This window comes from Liolophura sinensis, chromosome 8 (genome assembly GCF_032854445.1).
Source record: "Liolophura sinensis isolate JHLJ2023 chromosome 8, CUHK_Ljap_v2, whole genome shotgun sequence".
Taxonomy (NCBI): domain Eukaryota; kingdom Metazoa; phylum Mollusca; class Polyplacophora; order Chitonida; family Chitonidae; genus Liolophura; species Liolophura sinensis.
This window is the reverse complement of record NC_088302.1, coordinates 16,928,562-16,944,053: the sequence shown is the minus strand read 5'-3', so window position 1 is coordinate 16,944,053 and position 15,492 is coordinate 16,928,562. Positions and strand designations below refer to the sequence as shown.

At 38.6% G+C, this 15,492-nt stretch overlaps 1 protein-coding gene across 2 annotated transcripts in view; it reads left to right on the top strand.

Moving 5' to 3' along the window:
* The window catches only part of LOC135472705 (transient receptor potential cation channel subfamily M member 8-like), a 37,058-nt gene extending 23,222 nt beyond the window's left edge, over nt 1–13,836 (top strand). For both annotated transcript variants that reach the window (XM_064752336.1, XM_064752337.1), the window contains 16 exons: nt 375–518; nt 2,187–2,330; nt 3,173–3,427; nt 3,944–4,118; nt 4,505–4,561; nt 5,187–5,307; nt 5,862–6,081; nt 6,536–6,690; nt 7,248–7,387; nt 8,033–8,157; nt 8,834–8,928; nt 10,049–10,258; nt 10,871–11,075; nt 11,791–11,910; nt 12,781–12,984; nt 13,683–13,836. In XM_064752336.1, the coding sequence (XP_064608406.1) occupies nt 375–518; nt 2,187–2,330; nt 3,173–3,427; nt 3,944–4,118; nt 4,505–4,561; nt 5,187–5,307; nt 5,862–6,081; nt 6,536–6,690; nt 7,248–7,387; nt 8,033–8,157; nt 8,834–8,928; nt 10,049–10,258; nt 10,871–11,075; nt 11,791–11,910; nt 12,781–12,984; nt 13,683–13,784 (2,472 nt within the window). In that variant the 3' untranslated portion in view covers nt 13,785–13,836. The remainder of the gene's footprint in view (nt 1–374; nt 519–2,186; nt 2,331–3,172; nt 3,428–3,943; nt 4,119–4,504; nt 4,562–5,186; nt 5,308–5,861; nt 6,082–6,535; nt 6,691–7,247; nt 7,388–8,032; nt 8,158–8,833; nt 8,929–10,048; nt 10,259–10,870; nt 11,076–11,790; nt 11,911–12,780; nt 12,985–13,682) is intronic.
* Nucleotides 13,837–15,492: the final 1,656 nt, after the last annotated feature.

Sequence of the window (15,492 nt, the reverse complement as noted above, 5' to 3'; positions counted from 1 at the left end):
GACCCAGATTGAGTAAATTAGGATTGTAAATTAATATACCGTGGCCTAGTGGTTTGCGTGCTAGTGCAGCGTAATGACAAGGTGCCTCTGGCCAACGCCACAGCTATGAGTTCAAGTCCATCTCATGCTGGCTTCCTCTTCAGCTGTATGTGGAAAGGTCTGCCAGAGGAAGGTCGTGGGTTTGCCCCCGGGCTCTGCTCGGTTTCTTCCCAACATAATGGTGGCCACCTTCGTACAAGTGAAATATTTTTGAGGGCAGTCTAAAACACCAATCAAATAAAAAAATAAATACATTAATACAGAAAAATACTGTGCTACAAAATATCAATTAAAAACCCTCAATTTTAACGGAATGATTACGTTTTTTATTTCAGAAGACAGAATCGCCAAGAATAAGACTGTATGGATTGACAACTCTGAAAAATGCCATGGGAAAGATGGTCTTCCCCAAGCTTCCATTACACAAGCAGCTGTATTACCTGTGGAATGCTCCTATCACCAAATTCTGGGTGAACCAGGTAAAGCACAGCAAGCAAGTTCATGTACATGTCACTGACTCCAATATTTATAATTGACTTCAATGTGTTTACCTCACTACAACTTTAGTAAATGACTGCAACTTTTGTACTTGATTACAACGTTATTACGTGATTGGGACAATTGTATCTGACTCTAAAAATTTATACCTGGCTGCAACATTTTTACTGGACTGGACATGATGTGGTACCTTTCCTGTCAAAAGGCTTCTTGCTTAAACTATGTACTCTGTTGTTTGTACCCTAATGTACCCTGCTTTCGTGCTAACGTCATGTGGGTAAAGCAATAACGTATTACCCATGCAGCAGGAGAGAGACGAGTGCAACTTTGTACCTGACTGCAACATCTACACCTGAAATTTGTATCTGTCTGCAACGTTTGTACCTGATTTCAACGTTTGTCAGCACTATAGATGTAAAATATGTATGTTTTTGTCGCAGTACAGTACCCCTCCAAATCATAGCAGAATACTGGCTTCTGTCTGAGGAGCAGTGCCTTATCAGAGAAAACCATTCAGTCTGTTGTTTGTTGTAAGCATTCTCATTATTTCTGAATTTGATGTGCCTACCACAGCCATCATCAGTGATGTTGATAGGTATTGAATGAAGTGAGTCCCCCAGACCCACTTGAGGCCATTCGAGTCCGTCCGGGAAAATTAAATGGGACCATAAGTCACATGGAAGATATTATCAGGTGTCTATTCACACATTGAGAGACCCACTTTCAAGTTTACAAATAATGCACATGAAAAGTTTAAGGCTGCATTGTATATGAGTTATCAGACTGAATAGTGTTCAACAACAACATGCTCTGCAGAAATGCGTGAAGTTTTCAAAGATCTGAAATTTCCATGCAGGTCTTGTTGTTTGCTGCTTTTGGGTACCAAAATTTCTTGGAAAGTCTCCACAAAGATCTCAAAAGTTAGTCATCCTTTCACTTGACAATGTGCGTGGACTCGTACCTTGCCAATCATTTATAGTCAGTGCAAGTTTCCAGACAATGTATGAGTCAAACGGGATGTATTGTAACTTTGTACAGTTTTGCAGAGCTATCTCCCATGTATAACTATCAAGTGATTCTGCTTATCAACATGAAATAGCATGTACATATGCCTTTAGAAACTCATAAGTATCTTATTTTTTCTAGGTGTTATTGTTATGATAAGTTTTCACTTGTATGCATATTGGGCATTTTCTGAGGCATAAGCTGTGCCAATAAGCCCCTTATGTGTAGCACTGGTTTGTACCTGACTGCCACTTTTGTGGCTGAATGCAATATTTATACCTGACTGCAACATTCGTTACCTGGCATTTTTATCTGTCCCCAACATTTGTACCTGACTGCATCTTTTGTGCCTGAATTCAACATTTGTACCTGATTGCATCTTTTGTGCCTGAATTCAACATTTTTACCTGACTTCAGCATTGGTTACCTGACTGCAGCATTGGTTACCTGACTGCAACATTGGTTACCTGACTGCAACATTGGTTGCCTGACACTTTTATCTGTCCGCAACATTTGTAGCTGATTTCAACATTTGTATCTGACTGCAACTTATGTGCCTGAATTCAACATTCGTTACCTGACATTTTTATCATTCAGCCACATTTGTACCTGACTGCAACATTTGTTACCTGACATGGTTTCAGCTGTTCTACATGGCCTTCCTGTTAGTGTTCACAATGGCCCTGATTTTACCCACCTGCGGGAACCTGTACCTGGATCTGATAGTGTTTACCTGGACTGGGATCATCCTGGTGGAGGTGATGCGAACAACATTTGTGAAAAAACGGGTGAGTGCAGCCAAAACATCACCATAAGGCCATACTAGTTTTAATTGTTGTTTTATGGGCAAAATAAATATTTTTTGTGAGATTTTGCAGCAAAAATGTGGTACCCTAATTTCTCAACCTTTTTTTGCATATGGAAAAATCAACTAACAGTTCCATTTATGGAGCCTTTTTAATTGATTTTGGAGACAAAACTACATAGATTGGGCTGGCCAGTTGCAGGGGTTCTTTTTCAAATGCAACAGTGCAACTTGTTAAGTTGTGTTGATTTCAGTCCACATTCCAGCCCTCCCTCAATCTCCCTCCCTCCACCCCCCCCCCCCCCCCCCCCAAAAAAAAATGGGTTGAGAAAACCAAAATGTCTAGGGTTAAGAATAGGAAAACTTGAGGCACTATCTAGCTTTTTGGCTAGGGGCTTATCAGTTGTAGTCAGCAAACACTTCCAAAATCAAGGTTTCATTAATTTAATGAAAATTTAATGTCCATTATTTCCATGAAGTGTGGCCTCAAAATGGGCCTTAGACAAGGAGTGTATAGATTCCCCTCCTGACTGATTCTGGGGCCTTGGTGACTATAAGTCATCAACAACACTCATGTGGCCATTTGCATAATCTAACCACCATTCAAAACCACTTGTCTTCCACCAGTATGGAGTGCATATCTGTACATGATAAGTGGGTAAGATCATCAGTAATTTCCCAAAAGTCGGTGGTTTTCATTGGTCACTCTGGTTACCTCCACCCATAATACTGACTGCCGTCGTATAAGTGAAAAATCCTGTTGTGTAGAGTTAAAGCACAATCAGATAAGTAAGTAAATAAATAAATAAATATACATCATTTCAGAAATACCCTGAAATGACAGTGGTGTACCCAGTACTAGAGATAATCCTCATCATCACCTTCCTGGGGTTTTATCTCTTTGTTCGGATCATCCCTCACTTTGTTGTACTGACGGGGATTTCCTATCAGTTCACGGATTACCAGAGCGCCAAGTTTGTCATGAGTCTGGGGCTGCTCTATTTCTACTACCGTCTTCTGGCTGTCTCCTTCCCCATCAGCCCCACCCTGGGGCCTATGCTGATTAACATAAAGAGAATGGTAAGTGTACAGAAGTGTCACATTGTCCTGTAACAACATGCGGTTGCTGGTTGGAATGTTACAATAATACCTATATGTACTGATCGCTTTTCATCGCTTTTCAGAAAAGGTTTTCCATGGAAGTTGTCACAAGCAATTTCTTTCATTTTCGGGAATGTCAGTACATATATTTACAACAAATTAGAGAGCTGTCAAGTAGTTTAGCACATTGTTGACCATTTATTGCCTATTCATTAGTTATGTGTCATATTTAGTCATGATGCCATATATCAGGGTGATATCCCTCCATTTAATAATGCAGCTTTCTTGAGGATAGCACATTGAAGGAACTGAACAGTGCATTGTGGACAAGATCCATTGTGTCATGAAGTAAGAGATGGTGCTGCGCTAAATTGGGACTTCCATATCCCATATATTTGTTGCGCAGAATCAGAACATATTGCATGCTGTGGTTTCCACATTTAAATTTATAAATTCTTCAGCGTAGTTTGGTATTTGTTTATTTTTTCTTTTCAGATTAAGAAGGATTTCTTCACATGGTTTCGAATGTTTCTGTTGTTCATGATCTCTGGTGCTATCACCATTCAGGCGGTGATTTACCCAAACTACCCATTTACATGGGAGATGCTGCGAAAGGCTTTCTCCAGAGCCCTATTTGCTTTGTTCCTCACCCAGATTCATGACCTTGAAGGTAAGACTTTCAAATGACTTTAAATTTCACTTTTTTCTGGTAGGATATCACCTTACTTTCCAAAGACTTAGTAAAGGTATTTCTATGATTAATAGAACACTGTTCGGAATCAGGCAAAATGTGAACTTTGTGAAATGTGAACATTTTATGTCATGTATTGTATGTTTGCATATTAAAAACAAAACCAAAAAAATTTAAAGTAAAATATCTGTAAGATATCTGATATGATTATGGCTATGAACTTAGTCATGGACAAAATTTTAAGTTATTTATTGTATGTTTGGGGTTTTTAAAAAATAGCCAGAACAATTTTGTATTATATGTGTCAAATATAAAGTAAAATATCTATGAGAATATTTTCACTGAACGCTGCTTTAATTTTGTAGGAGATCCTGTATGTACTGCTGACTACCCTAATGCAACTCTGGACTTTTGTGGTAAAGGTATGTTATCACACGTTCAGGTAGGGTTTTCCTCAGGCATTGAAATGCCCAAGACTGAAAGGTACATTTTGGTTTGAAAAGCCGACATTATGGACTGCTAAATTGTACCCGTTTGTGTGGCCTGTTATATGCTCTTTCAGTAGCACATAAAGGCTTTAAAATGCCAGTCCAGTTTTTCTGATAAAGCGTTAATCAATTTAAAGACCCTGCCCTGTAAAATCCATCAGAGGAGTGAATCCATCAGAATCAAGCAAAATGTGTCATTTGAAAAAATCTTACTTTCAAGTTGAAGACATTAATTACCCAATGATTCATAACATTTCTTGTACTGTATATCGAGCTTTTGGCATGTCCTGACATAAAATAGTACAAATGAGCTTCGCAGCCCTCTTCTTAGGGAGGGTCATAATACCGTTGACGATTAATGTTTTATCCACTCTCTTCAATCAACACGAAAAAAATAAATGAGCACGGCCAGCCAGTGGTCTACCGTATTCAGTGGCCTCTCAGGTAGAGTTCAAAACCAGCTTTATCCACAGATAAGTTTTGCATGGTTAGTGTTGAATATAAATTCTCTGAATTCACTTGTTGTCTTTACTCTAGTTTATTGTTTGCGTGTTGCCAGAGCTCCGAGAGCCTCTGATTTCCCCGTGCCCCTACGGAGGGAATGTCACCTACCTCATCGTCATTCAGTACCTGTTCATTGTCAAGCTGGTGCTGGTCACCCTGCTCTTTGCCATGTTCAGGTGAGTCCTCTAGTCATCTACACATAGATCACTGTGCCTCGAGAGTGATATAATTCTTAACGTATTTGCATATCACGTCTTTGGCGCATATATACTTTGACCGGATGTTATTCATTCTTTTCGCATATCACATATTCAGTGTATATATACTGCTGGGTGGAATTTATTCATCCTTTTCGCATATTACATATTCAGCATATATACTGCTGGGCTGAATTTATTCATTCTTTTCGCATATCTCATATTCAGCATATATACTGTTGGGGTGAAGTTATTCATCCTTTTCGCATATCACATATTCAGCGTGTATACTGCTGGGCACAATTTATTCACCCTTTTCGCATATCACATATTCAGCGTGTATACTGCTGGGCACAATTTATTCACTCTTTTCGCATATCACATATTCAGCCCATATACACTGCTTTGCAGAAGCTTGGTATGAAGCTGAATGACAAAGGCCTAAAGAGTAGATCAGTTTTTGGAGAAAGTATGTCCTCTTGTTTGTTCGTCAGTATTTTAACGCAAAGCTGTTTTTATTAATATTTTTTCAGTTCTACAATCTCCAAAATCTCAGCAGAGAGCCAGCAGATTTGGAAATTCCAACGATATAACCTGATTGTGGAATTTGAGGAGCGACTGAGGTTGCCTCCCCCTTTGACTCTGATCAGTTACTTGTTCATGTTGGCGCAGTTGGTGTGGCAGAGTTGCCTGAGTCTGCGACGTTCTTGTGCTCGCTGCTGTCGCCGCCGATCGCACGCCCGAGATCGAGTGGTTAGTACTCTTACTGTGCATATATCTACTAAATAAAGTTTCCGCTCCATCGTTAAGCTTAAATGATGTAAATTACCCTGACCATATTTATTCAAAATGAGAGATTTGCTACAGCAGTCATCCATGTGCATGAAAATGGGACCCTTATTTATTGTACTTTTTTTCGGGTATTCGTTGAAAATTTCCTTTTGCCTATGGACAACCACGGCAGCTAAAACCACTTGCAGATGTCCTGAATTTAACCCATGTGTTTAGAGAGCTAGTTTGGGTGAATTTTGCATTGAGCTTATTTTGAGACAAATTACTTTGAAGAAAAAATTTCTCAGAGAGGTAAACCTCACATTACTAACTGAATTCAAATATTCTCCTTCTGTATTCTAGGTTTCCCCATTTAGCACCCGTATGTATTAGTGTGAAATATCAAAGAAAAACCAAAATTTGTTTAATTCCACAGGACTCCAAGAAAAAGAGTCATGCCAAATTCCAAGGTACTTTCCTCTACAAGAGGACAGCGGACTTTAACTACTGGAAAAAGACTGTGAAGGAATACACAAACAAAGAAGACCAGGAGAAGTTGGAAAAGGAGCGCCCCAAGCGTGACACCCAACTGTAAGTGACTCCAACTATAAGTGACTCTAACTGTGAGTGACTCCAACTGTGAGTGACTCCAACTGTGAGTGACTCCCAGAGCCAGAAATAATTTGCAGAGTTTCATGAACCTTACATCTTTAATGACACAAACAGATCATATTTAGTGCCATTTTCATAATAATTGTATGCATAAATTCAAGTGAAAAAAGTGCTTCATTGGTTGAAAAGGTTGAAGATTTACAGTATATGAAACATTGCATTAGTAACAAGTGATGGAATTACGATATAAATCCTTCATTGTTTACATTTCCCCCAGGCTGTTCCAGATTTCCACCCACCAACCATAATGCTGGTGGATGTCGTTTAAGTGAAATATGTCATCATAAAATGCCAATGAAATAGATAGAGAAATAAATCATTGTCTACATGCATCTTCCCTGAAGATTTTCTCGATTCACTGAAACATGTACTTGTAAGTTAGGATTTAAGAAAGGGGTTGCGTGTATTGAAAAGTAAGTGGCTTGTTTTCTTGAAGCTAGGGCAGTACTCATCTGTTGTTGTTGTTGATTCTTCAGCTTACATAGCTTGATTGAAGACATGAGCAATCAGAAGAAGTATAACCGCAAATTGAATGACCGCCTGGGGATGCTGGAGAAAGGCCTGACCAGCTGTCTGCAGCTCATGGAAGAGGCCAAACACATGATCGAGAAAATGGGTATGGTATTGTTTCATTTATAAACCTAATGCCTCAGCCTTTTTGCCTGTGATAAAGCAACTTTCAATGCAGTTCATGCATATTTATAATGAGATTTTGGAAACAAAACTACAGTGGTTGGATTGGTCCATTTCAGGGCTTCACAAAAATATAATCTGATCATCCTGCACAGAATAATGCCTTTAGAATAAACTTGAATAAAAACCTTGCAAACATGCGTAAAGGCTGAAGATCACAAATCTGAGTATACCTGAGTTGTAATGTTTGGAATGAACAATATATGGGGAATGTGTTGTACCGAAAAGTAGTACAAAATAATTAATAACCTTCATTAATATTAAAGGAAGTGGGTCCTGAAAAAATGTAACATCAGGAATTTGACGGCATTGTGAGACTAGATCATTCTGGCCTACATCAAGAATTGCCTCACGCCTGACATAAAGTCCAGCATAAAGCAGGCGGACAAATAAACACTGGGGTGGTGTTTAACAATCACTGTTTAATACTGTTCTATCACCGTTTAATCACTGTTAAGAATTACATGCATTTTTACACTTTGCTGCTAATTCTTCCACTTCTTTTTTTCCACATTGTCGTTTCATTGTTTAAGACTAAACGGACAGTATGTTGTTGTTGTTGTTACAGATCCTAAGGCCCATGGTATGACGGCCTTGAAAAAGGAGCATGTTCACATTTACTCTCGGCAGTCACCTTACCCGGACACTAGCCTGGAGCGCTACCCTGTCCTCGACAAGTTTGTCCCCTGGGAGGTAGGACACTCCCACTCTTACATCATGCACATGTATCCCTCAGGAAAGACACCATCAAGATTTCTTGTCATATTTGAACTAGAGTCCCATTATTCTTGGAGGCATATTATAAAAAAGACAAGAAAGAAAACCTCATGTCATTTTTTAATAAAAATTAATGAATTTTATTTTTAATTTATAAAATTTATAATTTATAAATTTACATTATGGCTGTCAGTGTAATCTCATATTGTTGGCATTAAATGTTATCCACATGTGAACTCATGCGGTTTATTTTTAAATGAGACCTCTTAAACCAAAAACCTGGTTATTAGGCTATTATTGCCGTCTGGGCTCCGCAATAATTTGACAGAATATGGTATAGGAGAACCTGGAAAATGTAGGAGAAAATGTCATGAAGACAGTCTTTTGGACTGCTACAAAACAGCTCACATTATGCTGTTTAAAGCTGCAGGACAAGGATGTTAAGTTGCCCATTAAGATAATAAAAGCTTGCCATACACGAGGTTGATCATTGTTGTCAGTCTTTATGTCCAGAAAGAAAAGTGGCACCAAAAATTCAATGCATTGGTTGAAATAAAAATAAAAAAATGAAAAACCGTGGTTATTATTGGAAAACTTTTACATGCTGAAGAGCCTGGGATATTTTATGCTGTATAATAATTGTTTGTTTCAGATTGTTCACAGTACTTATGATCCCAGTGTTTACACCAAACCTGTCGCAGAGTTTCATCGTAACTTACAGAAGTTTGTCGATGTTGATGTCTTACGGTGAGTGATTCATGTGAAAACTGTAAACATGTTATTGTTTTAAGATGTGCACATTAGCCAGTGCCTAAAGCTTTGTTAAAATTTGAATTAAAAGTGATGTTAAACTTCAAGCATCAAATAATATTTATTTATTTATTTATTTATTTGATTGGTGTTTTACGCCGTACTCAAGAATATTTCACTTATACAACGGCAGCCAGCATTATGGTGGGTGGAAACCGGGCAGAGCCCGGGGGAAACCCACGACCATCTGCAGGTTGCTGGCAGACCTTCCCACTTACGGCCGGAGAGGAAGCCAGCATGAGCTGGACTTGAACTCACAGCGACTGCATTGGTGAGAGGCTCCTGGGTCATTACGCTGCGCTAACCGACTGAGCCAAATAATATTGGTATTAAACCTGATGATTAGTCTAAAGCAGATACACACTGTATCCTTAGCTCTCATTACTTTGTCAAGACATTTCTCAATACATAGAGGGTCCTCCATGGCCTAGTGGTTAGTGTGTTAGCGCAGCACAATGATCCAAGAAACTCTCACCAATGCGGTCGCTATGAGTTCAAGCCCAACTCATTCTGGTTTCCTCTCTTGTTGTGCATGGGAAGGTCTGCAACCCATGGATGGTCGTCGGCTTTCCTAAGGCTCTGTTGGGTTTTCTCCCACCATAATGCTGGCCATCGTCGTATAAGTGAAATATTCTTGAGTACGGCGTAACACACCAATCAAATTAATAAATAAATAAATCAGTACAAAGAGTATAGTTAGTGCCAGACTAACAACACATATGAAACCTTGTGACTTTGTTTCCATGATATATCTATCAAGGTGACTTTCATAAACATATAGTTCTGAAATTACTGATTTGGTGTTAAATGTACTGGAGATTTTTTTTCACTACTATCACAACAGTCCTAAAATTTTCATAAAAATTGTTGTGGCCAGAGCAAACACCACCTTTTCGTCAGTTACCAGACAGTCCTCCTGACAAAGCCGCAACAGAATCAGGGCAGGCAGGCAGAGCTAGAGTCGAACCTGCGACCTTTTTGAAAGTGAAATGAAACTTTGTAAGAGATAAATTGAGCAGAAAAATTGATTGAACTTTTTTCTTTGTGTTATGTGTAGGCTGATATCCCCTCCCATACTGGAAAGCACCCCACCCAGAGGACTGGAGGACACACCAGATGATCAGGAAGTTGTGAACTTCCGTGCTCGCTGGAACGCCGTCTGCACAGCACATGTAGACAACGTGATGATAGAAGTCGACAGAACATCCTGGATCACCGAGAACGGAAGGACATGCCGATACAGGCTGGACAAAACTAATCTGCCACAGTAAGAAATTATGTTGTCTGGCATACAAAGATGAAGCAAATTACATTTTTAAGCCCTATGCACGTTTGGAAAGCATCAACAGCATGGTATTGAAGTTGCAGTTTTGGGTCATCATGTTAACCTAGCATCAGTCCTTGCGTAAGACCGTTTATGCCGGCAACAGGTCTGACCCATCACCTAGTTATGGTGGTGGATCCCATTTAACATTTGCTGGGAATTTTAAACATTGTCTTCATTTTATGCCCCAAAAAATAGTGCGCAGTCTTTCATTTAGCTTTTCACTAAAATATGCCGATATAGCTGAGATACTGTTGATGTGGTGTTAAGCCAATATCATTCATTCATTTTCCTTGAATTGCACCTACGTTATGAATTCATCTCCTGTTTAATAGGTTGTTAGTTTATCCAGTTGTTTTCTTAATCTGTGTTTTTTTCTCTAGCTGGTTGACTAGATATAGCCAAAATACAAGTTTTGAGGATTAATTTTTATGGACCTTATAATCTAATCTATTTCAAAAATATTCAGAAAGATATCTTCTTGCTGATGTATGTAGTCGTATCAATGTTCCAGATTTTCATGTATGAAACTGAAGACCGCATTTTAATCTGCAGGAACCCTAAGGGGCGTACAGGGGTGAGAGGTCGTGGTAGTTTGTGGCGGTGGGGACCAAACCATTCCATCCTGGGGGTGGTGACCAGGTGTAAGACCAAGAAGGAGGAGGGCAAGCCCCGGGAGCACGTTCTCCAGGATGGCAAGAAGATACTGGAGTTCATCACTATACAGCAGCCACAGTCAGAGAAATTCGAACTCCCTGGGGTGAGCTACAGTGCTATCATGATGATTAATGTTAGGTCGTGTATGGAAAGTTAATACGGGGGAGTGGAAGGATCCCATCCAGGTGTGATTTATGGCAAGACGTTGCACGATGGCCTAATCTGTGTATCCTGTGTGACACTGTAATTGTCCTAAAAATTTGCCCAAAAAGAGTGCAACAAAATAGTACCTCTGGCGATGAAACTTTTTTCAAGTAGATTATCTGCTTTCCGGAAATATCTCAGAACACCTTTCTAAGATCAAAGGAATTTTCAGAATCAGGCTAAATGAGTTACTTAACAAAAGAATTTTAGGCCGAATACATTATTTTTACACCTTGTCGTTAGGTACATGTGTGATTCATGGAGAGGCAAAACTGCTATGTTATGAGAAATGTTCTCACTAGGTGTTTTAATATGGTATTGGTGTGACATCCTCATACACTGTGATATGTCGTTTCCTCTTGGGAAATTTTCTTTTTCAGTGTTTAGTGTATACCATATTATACAAACAGTACATTCCAATACAGTCTGATCTGTGATCTTATGGGAAATGTTCTCGCCGTGTTGGGCTATTATGTGTGTTGAGACATCTCCATACAGTTTAATCTGTAACTCCATATGAGAACTGTTCTCACTTTAAACTGTAACTCCAAATGAGAAATGTTCTCACTCTAAACTGTAACTCCAAATCAGAAATGTTTTCACTCTGTCTGTAGGGTATTATACATGGTGAGACGTCGCCCTACAGTTTGATCTGTGAACTCTTCATGAAATATGTGCTACACGAAGAAGATGTGGACAGTCGAATCAAGCTAGACAAAGAAGACATGATTGATGTAAGTACTTTCATCTATATAGCCCCCACTATCTCATTTTGCTGATGCATTGTTCTTTCCAGAACAATTGTCTCTGAAACCATTATGGTTGCCGGCTTCAATCTTGAGTCTTTCTGGTACAGATGTGGTTTTAAGTTAGGGTTTGTCAGGCATACCTGATACAGGCCAGTGGTTTACTGCTGACAATTCAGGTACAGAACTGTCAACCAGTTCCGGACCAAAGAAGTGACAAAAACAAACAGCCAGAGTCTAGGCAAATTCCTGGTGGGGAATCTAGGGGTTGAAGCCCAGGACAAAATGGTTTTATGTATTTTTAATTGTACTTTATAACCTTTTGTTGACAAGTATACACATCATTATTTCGTCATTTTGCGAGATGAAAACATTATCGTATAACATTATGAAACATTTTTGTGGAAGGAAAAAAAATGTCAGATTTAATACATTGATTGTAAGAACACAAAAAAATGTCAGATTTACATCAACAAGTATGCAGTTACCAGCAGCAAAGGGAGATATTCTGGTTGTCTTGTTTCTTCCACTTATGAACTTGACTGCCAGTAAAAAATTCCTTCATTATGGTGTTAAACCCAAAATGGCCAAAGAAATACAAAGAAATTTATATTTTGCTCTAGGTTTAACATAATAAGTAATCATTCTGTGTTTGTCGGTGTGGGCCATGCTGACTCAGATGGCTAAAGCACCTGCTCGCTGCAATTACAAAGGCTCTCAACCAAGGAGGTCCCGTGTTCAAATCTAGCTCTTGCTGTTTGTCTTTGGGTTTCAGTCAGTTATGTGGTAAAGGTTAGTGATTTACTCTGGTTCTCAGATTAAGAAGTTAATTCATTCTTTGGTTTAATCTGCTTTCAGTTCTTCTCCCAATTCTCTGTGGAGGCGAGTTATGTAGAGGGAACAAAGCCAGTGACTGACTTCAGTGATGCGGGTTTTACAGCAGAGATGCTGTATCGAGGGTACATGGACGACACACACAACACCGACAATGCCTGGCTGGAAACGGAAGTCTGGAACTTCCATTATGAGTACGGAGAAGACTTTTCCAGCAGATGTCAGCATGTAAGTTACCTGCTGAGAGTTTTCTTTTAAGTTAGATTTGAGTTCAAACCCGACAGAACAGGCGATTAGTAGATTCTGTTGTGGTCTGATTTGATGGGTTCTTGGTAGAGAGCGCTCATTGGTCGGTTGGAACAGTTTAATGTTTATCGAAGACATCCTACTTGTCTTTCCTTTGTGCGTATTTGTACATCAAACATGGTAATGCGGGTCACTAACTTGCCACAAGTTAGTGGTTTACATCGGGTACTCTTTCATCAGCTTTCCTCCACGCAAAAAAAAAAGCAAAACAAAAAACAGAGGCATTATATGGGTATGGCATTAAACAACCATCAAATTAAACAAAAAAACAGTTAAACCTGTCTCACCACACAAACTACCTTTTCTGTTACTCTCCATGGTGATGGTGTTTACATTGCTCTGTAATTTGCCAAAAGTTGGTTTACAGTGGGCACTATGGTTTCTTCCACCCTAGAAACTGACCAGCATTGCATATTTAAAGTATAGCATTCAAAGAGCATAAAATTAAAAAAAACAAAATTGATCAAATGACCAGATAGCCAGTTTTATTGTGGTTGTGTTCTGCCATATCTCTTCACGGTGATAGTGTTTACAGTGTTCTGGATCTCACCAATTTGACTGTGTTTGTGTTCTTCTGCATTTATATCTCACCACATTGGTTATACTTGTTCTATTTTCAGGGTAAATTTCTCTGGCAGGACTTGTCCTCACAGACTCGTCTCCATGGCAACCAGTTGGACATTATCTTGGAGGTTGCTAAGATACACAATGCCCACCATTGATATGTGATGTTGGGACAGAAAAAAAAATCTTCGAATAAAATAACAGTTATCAAACACATGTTAGGACTACCCTTTGACTTTTAGACATGTAAATGAGATTTTATCTAAATTTCTGGAGAGAAAACGTTAACTCGCCATTATTTACTGACCTATTTCCGCTTGCACAATGCAATCGTTGGCTAATTTGATTGTAACTACCAGGGCAACACATGTTAATAGTATATGCTGCCATTGTAGTTACCTTCAGCTTAAGCTACGATTGTTTTGTGTAAGAGGCCCCTGGCCATTTTATCTCAAGAAGGTTTTATTTTTGTTTTTGTAACTTTTCGGTCTGGAGTATACTATGAATGTTTTCTGCAATACAGTTTGCATTGGTATTTGTGAAGATTTTTAAATGTGACATCCTGTAACTTTTCGGGCTGGTATGTGGTTTTGGTATTTCATGAGCCTGTTTGTTAAGGTTTAAAGGCATCACATATGTCCAGGTTGTTTTGGTGTCAGGTAAATATTTTTACCGTTTTTGTGCATTTGAACTTTTAAATGTGTGAAATTATTAATTTTAAACCTCAACATCATGTACTTAAGCTTTCTCATGAGAAAAAGGATACATATAAATGATTTGGCAGTTCTTAACCTGTTTTCTCTAAAACCTTTTTTAGGTTCAGTTTGATGTAGCATTTACTTTGATGGTGTACATGTATTAAGTGAAATAAATAGTTATAACAATCTAGAGTTGGTAAATTATGTGGGAACTTCACCCCAAAATTGAATTTTTAAAGTCGTATAAATGCTTTAAAATGGTGCCAAATTTTTTAGTAGGATATTACCCCTACAGTCCAGACAAATCTCAACATACCTATCTAAGAATAGACCTCTGCGAATCAAGCAAGTGGGTGCAGCTTAGACATGGGTGAAATTTAGGTAGTATAGCATAACATGATCATGATAACAATTTATTGAAGTATAGACAGATATATCATGTCTTAATTTTTTCCCCTGATATTTAAATTGGAATGAATGCTCACTGTTATTTTTTTATTATTTAGCCTGATCAAATGTTGCGAGGAAATCACGTCTCACAGACCTTGGTCTTGCCTCATGAAAAACCATGTAATACTCTCAGGACATCCAACAGGTTACACATCAGTCCGGCCAGTTATCTCCGCCTGCATCCATTTTGCCTGTCAGACAGTTCTGTTGGGTTTTGAAGATTGCAAGAAAGCAAAGTACAATGTTTTCTGGAGGGTATTTTACAAAATGCTGTCTGGGTGCTGTGTACTGTATAAGATGCAGGTTATTTGTAAAGTGTTTTTACCATTGAAGTTTGACTGAGTGGGGTGAAAATTGGTCTGACATTTTTGTTCACAGCACTCAGTGTCTAGCAATAAAGTTAAAGTCATTAATTTTCAATGATGTAATGATAGCAGACTTTTTGAGGCAAATTTAATATATAAGATTGTCACACTCCACAATGAATTATCATGTTTTTCTTTTTCATGTTCATAAAATTCATATTGGAATAATATTTTTTTCTCATAGACACACTGCACAGTCATCATTTCACATAGATGGTGATCAGCTGATGGCTGTTAATTTGCTTTTCTTGCTAATTCTTGCTGAAGGTTTTTTTTTTATTTTTTACTGCACATGTAGTTGTAGTGCCAGTTGTGATATGTACTTGTTGTTTCCTTTCCTACGTATTACTGTC